We start from the raw sequence: 6835 nt of genomic DNA on the forward strand, positions 1-6835 counted from the left end.
ATTAGTATAATACTTATTTACTCACACATAAGGATTTGATGGTTAATGGAAATTCATGAAAAAATATTGGTCACTCTATTTAAAAAAAAAACTAAAAGCGATGCTCATATCTCAATGAAACAGCGAAGAAACAAAAAACAATTCCACTGGAAGCCATGCAACATTTGTTTAAAAATTTTCATCCTACAACAAATACCTTGTGAGTTATTCGAAGTCGTCATGTGTCGAGACTCAGACTGAATAACGATGATATGAAAATCATATCTTGCACATTTTTATTGAATGGAACCAGTGAATGGTCCGACAAGTACAATGAATCATGTCTGTTAAACGCAGCGAATTCAGTGTTCTAAAGACAATATAGCAGCAACCGTCGCGACTGAAACGCGGAACTTCGAGGGCTTCGAATCTGATCAATAGATTCCGGTAAATTTCACTGATACACGAACGTCCGCGATCGCGATGCGATCGTCACGAGCGTAATCTCCGGCGCAATTCAATATGTTACGGGAACTCGACCGAATCTAATCACATGAGCCGTTATAGCGTTCTCCGAAGCTTGCGAGGAATCGGAAATATGCAACCCGACGATTTCAACTTGCCCGGGGAGGGAGTAATTGCCGGAATCCGGCCGACGAAATAATACGACTTTCCGAATGGCTCCTCGCGAATATGTTAAATAAACGATCGATCATTTTTTCATGTCACGACACAGGCCTGAATAATCAATCAAATGTTTTAAGCTTCTCATTCTTATTCCTTTAAAATAGGCAGATTTAACAACGAGTAGAATGGAAGCTGGTCCTAGAGGGCAATTTCTAACGATGGATATATACAGGGTGTCTCATCTAAAGGGGACCACTTAAATACCTCTTCTGTTTTTTATGTTATGAAAAAGCTTCGTAACATCATTTAAATGGTTTCAAATGAGAAATATCCTGCAACAAAAATTTATTATTGACTCATTTTTTTTCGGGATCATCGACATTCTTTATGTGTTAATGTTTTTTCCCCAATTGTGTCGTGTAGTCGATGAACAAATACATTCGGATATATTCAAATGATAACCTTCAGGTAATTATAAAAATCAATAATGTGAAAAAGTTGCTGCGATGGTGCGTAAAATTACTGCGATATAAACTTACGATTTCGACAGCGACCTGGTACAAGGAAGTTACGGTTAACAACAAATGTTTGGTTTCCAGCTCACTGCGAAGAAATTAGTTTATCAGCAACCGTTTCACGATGACTTAACATTATTAATCGAAACAGGAGCGAATCCAATTGATTAATACTTATGGTGCTGTTATTGAATGTTTATGGGAAGCGAATGAACGGTTCCCGAATCGCAAACGTCCATCACGTTCGTCATACGTTAAACTAATTAAAAAGTTCAAAGATATAGCTAACGTTGAAAACAAAAAACCATCGAGGTTCAAAAAGTGTTACACACGAGGCTATTGTATTTGAGTAGAACCGAATATATTTTTGCATCCATTACATTATACAATGAAAAACAAGATACATTTTTTTCATAAAAAATGCCGATGAACTTAAAGAAACCGAAAGGAATGAGCCAACGAGAAGTTTTGTTACAGGACATTCCTCATTGAAACCATTTATGCTATGAAGCTTTTTCATAACATAAAAAACAGAATAGATGTTTAGGTGGCCTCCTTTAGCTGAGACGTCCTGTACATAGGAGACGTTTAATCTTCTAGCATGCAGAGCGGTTATCTACATGTATGACTTGCCGAGAGAGAGCTTTTCGCCGGAATCGGGTGGCAAAGTGAATCCCAGAACGGCCATGCTGGCAATCAGAACGCACGGCACGATCAGGTTGAAGAAGTAGTAAAGCGTCCGCCGCCTGATGATCACTACGAACGTGATATCTATGTACGGTTCCGGGCAGCAATTGTAATAAATCTCGTTCCTTTTACCAGGCACCCCTGCAACATAATAATAACTCAATTACAACAACGTCTACCAATTGTCTATTTTAACATACCATTACCCGATTTTTTCCTTACAAATGCAGTTAATTTTCGTTGGACGACAATTATTACAGTGGCCCTTATTAATATTTGGGCATTTCAAAATAAAATAATTTTTTTAATACTGGACAAAACCTAACCGAATTTTTTTTAAGCATTAGAAGGCTTAGTTTCGTAAATAATGTGTAAGGGACAATTAATAAAAATTGCTATTAAATCTAAAGAAGTTATATAAGATATATTATATAAAAAAGTTCGATTGAGGTTGTACGAACCCGTAAATAAAAACAATGACAGAACATTCAAATTTTAATAATAATTAGATCACGGTTAATGTGATCGTTTGGAAATTGAAGTTACTATGAGCAGTTCTGTGAAATGTTCGAGAGTCGAGGGGCGTCGCCTCGGAAACGGTAAAATGACGCACGGAAGTAGAAGACTAGTAGCGGATATCGATGACTCAACTATTTTACCCAACGAACACCGCTGTACTTGAATTATATCGAGTAACATACCTACAGAGAGAGGCACGCCCGGAGACCTCATATATTTTCAAGTGTTTCTTCAGTTACGACCACATTTCACCGCGGTTCGAGACGTTTAAGACATATTTCTACACCGGGGGCTTTGTAACCTATCTACATACACCGGATGTATATGTACAATGTGCCGTCAAACATACACGACGGATATAAAAGTTACGTACGTGGTCACAAACTGAGACACAGTTTACAATTCACATAAAAGTCTACGAATACATTTAAAAAAAATTTATACCCCTACCAAACTGTCACTTGTTTCCTTTTATATTCACTAAACTATTCAATCAATTTTCATTCTTTACTGTTTAACAAAATACTCCCTGTTCTGCATTTAATTTAATCACTGCAATAACGAGATAATTACACTTTATACGAGAACACAAATTTCCAATTAATTTTCGACCACAATTTTGAATAAATCTCAGCTCGACGATGTAGGATAAAAAAAGTCGATCATATATAAAGCCAAAGGTCATCAGGAGGAGGATGTGGCTGGTGTATGAAAACGATTGATCGCGAGTGAGTCCTTTGTGTTCACGAATCGGCCCTGGGATTTTAGAATTGCTAATCGGACGGGAACTGCCGTCAACGCCGCGCTGCTGGGCCGAGGATAAACTGTTCGGAAACGATCCAAGATAAGGGTTGTAAAAACTCACCTAACAGATCCCACTCGCCGTTGGTGATGAAACTGCTGATGTCGCCGCCGGACTCGTCTTGCAGTTGCAGGTCCAACTGTCGACAATTTATTGGGGCCGATTAGGGGCGTAGATTGAATCCACCGTGGCAACAATTTAAGAATAAAATAGCTGATGTCATTACAGTTTAATAGATTGAATCTTCAGGGTAAGTACAGTAATCTCCGGATATATGGCTACCGATCGGGGCTGGGATTGGCTATATATCCGTAAGAAATATAAAATATATAAAGAAAAAGTGAACTATTGATTATCCGAGCGCGAGAACAATTAAGGAAAAAGAAGAAGAATCTCAAGTAAAACTCGATATCCAGTAACTGTTAAAAATCGAATCTTCTGTAATTGTTTTTATTTAAGAGCTCGTGCGATTTTAATCAGACTTTGTACATGCACAGACACATCATGAAAAATCACAGTCCATGGAGTTTCGTAAAAGAGAACAAATACTATAAAGAGCAGAGACGATTTTGCCTTCTAACGTACAAACAAACGTTTCCTCTTTATACAGTAGGATAATATTTTCTAAGATTGTTATTAAAATCGTCCTTGTGCAATTGATTTACTTTTTATCGTGTATCATAAATAGTATTCTCATCATTTCAACATTAAAATATTCTTAAAACCTGTATTAATAATTATACAAAATTATAAAATTCTGTTATTGTTGTATCTATATTTTTTCATAAATAACGTCAAAATTTTGTCATTCAAGATGTAATAATTTTTTTAATAGCCTCGTTAGATTTCTATCAGTTTCCAATCTTTTATTATTATCCAATATCTCTTAAAACTGGAATACTCTCATTGTACTTATTTAAGATAAGATATAATCATTAAGATATAATCTTAATATTAACTATTACTCAGGATATGATACTGTTGCAAGTGACGGATGTCTGGATACATGTGGTAAGTTACATGTAGAATGATTTAAGAGCTGCTCCAGTAGGAAGCCATTTCAATATTGAATCGCGAGTTATGTAAGTGCAATACCCTTGAATAGCTGCAAGGGGAAATGATCGAAAAGGAAGGACTATTTTAGATCTCACGCGGTCTACACGTCAAATCGAATGTAACCTTGGAACGCGGCGTATATTCCGCTTTCCCTGGTTTCCCTCACCCTCTCGCAGCCCTCGTTACTTCGTTCTGCTTATTGTCCTCCTTAATGAACCCTCAAGCATTCTCGAATTCCGTCGCGTCGCGTCTAATTCGCATTCTCGATTTTCATTATTCCGTACGTTCGCTAGTGACAAATGAAGATTTCTGACTCGGTTACAAAAATTTCGGCGGCCTCCGCGAAAATATGAATCATGTCGAAAATAAAGACGATAATACAGAAAGAATCTGAAAGCTGAAAAAGTGCGGATAAAAAAATTCTATAGAAAAATACCGTTTTTAGGATTAGAAGGGGTTTTGACGATATAATATTTTGGGTAACGTGTAAAAAATTTGCATTTCGCGCCGGATATTTTCTGGCGAGGAGAAAATTTGCGAGACAAAAGGAATTCGTTGAAGAAATCTCTAGCACAGTCCGGCTGGTAGCATTGTGTTAACCAACCGAAAGGTTAGCGAGAAACTGCGTTACTGAAAATTCTCCGTACGCCACGGGTGGCTGCCTTTCCCGTGCCTGTCGCGTTTATTGTTACACACGGAACACACCGTTCCGCGAGTCGCGAATTTTCTGGAATTCTTTACAAAATAATGTTTCACATTCCCGCGTTTTTACATCTGGCTGCGCTAAACGGACAATGCGGTTTATGAAATCAGCGGTTTGTAAAATTGAATCTAAACTTTTCATTTCCAATCCGACAATGGCTTGCACTTTGGTAAAACGGCGTACATAGGAATTCGTAAGTAATAAAATCAGGTTCGTGGGAAAAAATTATGCATTTGAAGGCACTCAGAGATTTGATAAAAAGTTAATCATTTCCATTACTAGATTGTAATTGTGCAATGGTATGATTATATAACTGGTTACAGCACGTGTTTAGAATTGAATCCTTCATTTCGTAAGATCCTCCTTGATCCCTAGCGCATTCATATTAAAATATGGTTACAATACTCGCGACATCATTCGCTTCTACATTAAAATTAAACGAATAATCCAGCAGTGAGCCAAAACAATATCTACCCGTAGAAACTCGGTGAGACGTTTAGGCTCATTAGGCTTTGCAGAGGTGAAAATCTACAGGGACCGAAGTGCGTTCGTTATACATGGAAATGTGGCTTTTCGCCAGCAGGATTTCGTGAAGGAATTCTTGAACGCACTGGAAACCGCGCGTTTCGAGGAAACGAATTCGCGCTGACCCAGTTCGTACTTACGTAAATGTATGTATAGTTCATGTACGCGAAGGTGTTCCTCACCTGAAAACCATCGTACGTCCAGGATCCGAATTTCATCTCGCAGCGTTGATCGTCGAACGGGAACCAGGTAATGTCTATCTTGCAAGTGCTCTTGAATATGCCGGGCGGTACGTACAAGCAGGTTCCATTGTTCTTCACGACGACGTTCGTCGGGTAAGTACCATCGAACCCTTCATCCGCGCTGTAACGAACAATCATTAACGTTAAACGATGATGGACCTATCGATTTTTTTTCAAACTTCTTACATTGTAACCTCGATTAAAGCGAGTTTACTCATCCCAACATTCCTTATTAGAATTTGACGAGATTACAAATTCTGCCAAATATTCGAGCGATGATCCGAGTACTGAGAATAAAAGAATAATGATCTGAAAGTAGCGTGGTATTTAATATTTGCTTGATTTCGAGGTGAACTGCTTGGAACCTCTCAGCACCCTTTCACTGGTTGAATACGAGACGAAATAGTTTCCTGACTCTTTTGTCTGTAACGATCCTTTGTTCTCGGTTGCAGGTGTTTCCGAAAATTAAAATATCAAATTACGCCCTCCTTTGCAGTTACAGATTTCATTCCGTTAACGCGATCGAGTATCGTTCCATTTTCAGTTCGAACGCGAGTATTCTTCTTCGGTCGTATTAAAAGTCGACTGTTGAACATTATAATTATAGAAATCTCGATACACGTCTATTTATATACTTTCTATCTCAGAAGTCAAAAGACTGAAATACGTACACGATTTAAAAAGAATTTGACAGAAGTCGTTAATAGGAAATTATTTTTGTATAGAAAATCCAGTGGTTTTAAATATTCATCAGCGGTGACACATGTGCCATTCTGGGAATCTTTACGGCTGGGTCCGGTCCATTTAAATATCCAGAGCTAATTGAATTACCTTGTACGTCAATATCCATCAAGTATTATAAATGAATAAATTTCTCCGATCTACTTATCATCCCGTATTGTGGTCAGAAATTTAACTGCGCCGTCTGTCACGAAACGGAAATTTCTACTTGTCGGCAAGGCATGCCAATTATCCCGCATGCGTGGCCACATAATAAATCGTACGTAGCTATACTCCGTTCACCGAGAGTCCGGGACTGTGCACAGTTCAGTTTTCGCTCGTTCTGCGCATCTCAATGCTTTACCGTGTATACTGAACCGTGTGGAGGGAGTTCGTTGCGACCCCCACCACCTTCCAAGCTGCGCGAAACGGTCCCACACTCTCGGTGAACAGAGTATAG

General features: G+C 38.3%; 1 protein-coding gene across 2 annotated transcripts in view; it reads right to left on the minus strand.

Moving 5' to 3' along the window:
- The window catches only part of nAChRa7 (nicotinic acetylcholine receptor alpha7 subunit), a 213064-nt gene that overhangs the window by 15612 nt on the left and 190617 nt on the right, over positions 1–6835 (minus strand). For both annotated transcript variants that reach the window (XM_018021446.2, XM_018021447.2), the window contains exons 5-7: positions 5596–5776; positions 3193–3268; positions 1755–1949 (exon numbers count right to left, since the gene is read on the minus strand). In XM_018021446.2, coding sequence (XP_017876935.1) covers positions 1755–1949; positions 3193–3268; positions 5596–5776 — 452 coding nt within the window. The remainder of the gene's footprint in view (positions 1–1754; positions 1950–3192; positions 3269–5595; positions 5777–6835) is intronic.

Source organism: Ceratina calcarata, unplaced genomic scaffold, assembly GCF_001652005.2.
Source record: "Ceratina calcarata isolate Rehan_Ccalc_2016 unplaced genomic scaffold, ASM165200v1 scaffold253.2, whole genome shotgun sequence".
In the NCBI taxonomy this organism is placed as follows: domain Eukaryota; kingdom Metazoa; phylum Arthropoda; class Insecta; order Hymenoptera; family Apidae; genus Ceratina; species Ceratina calcarata.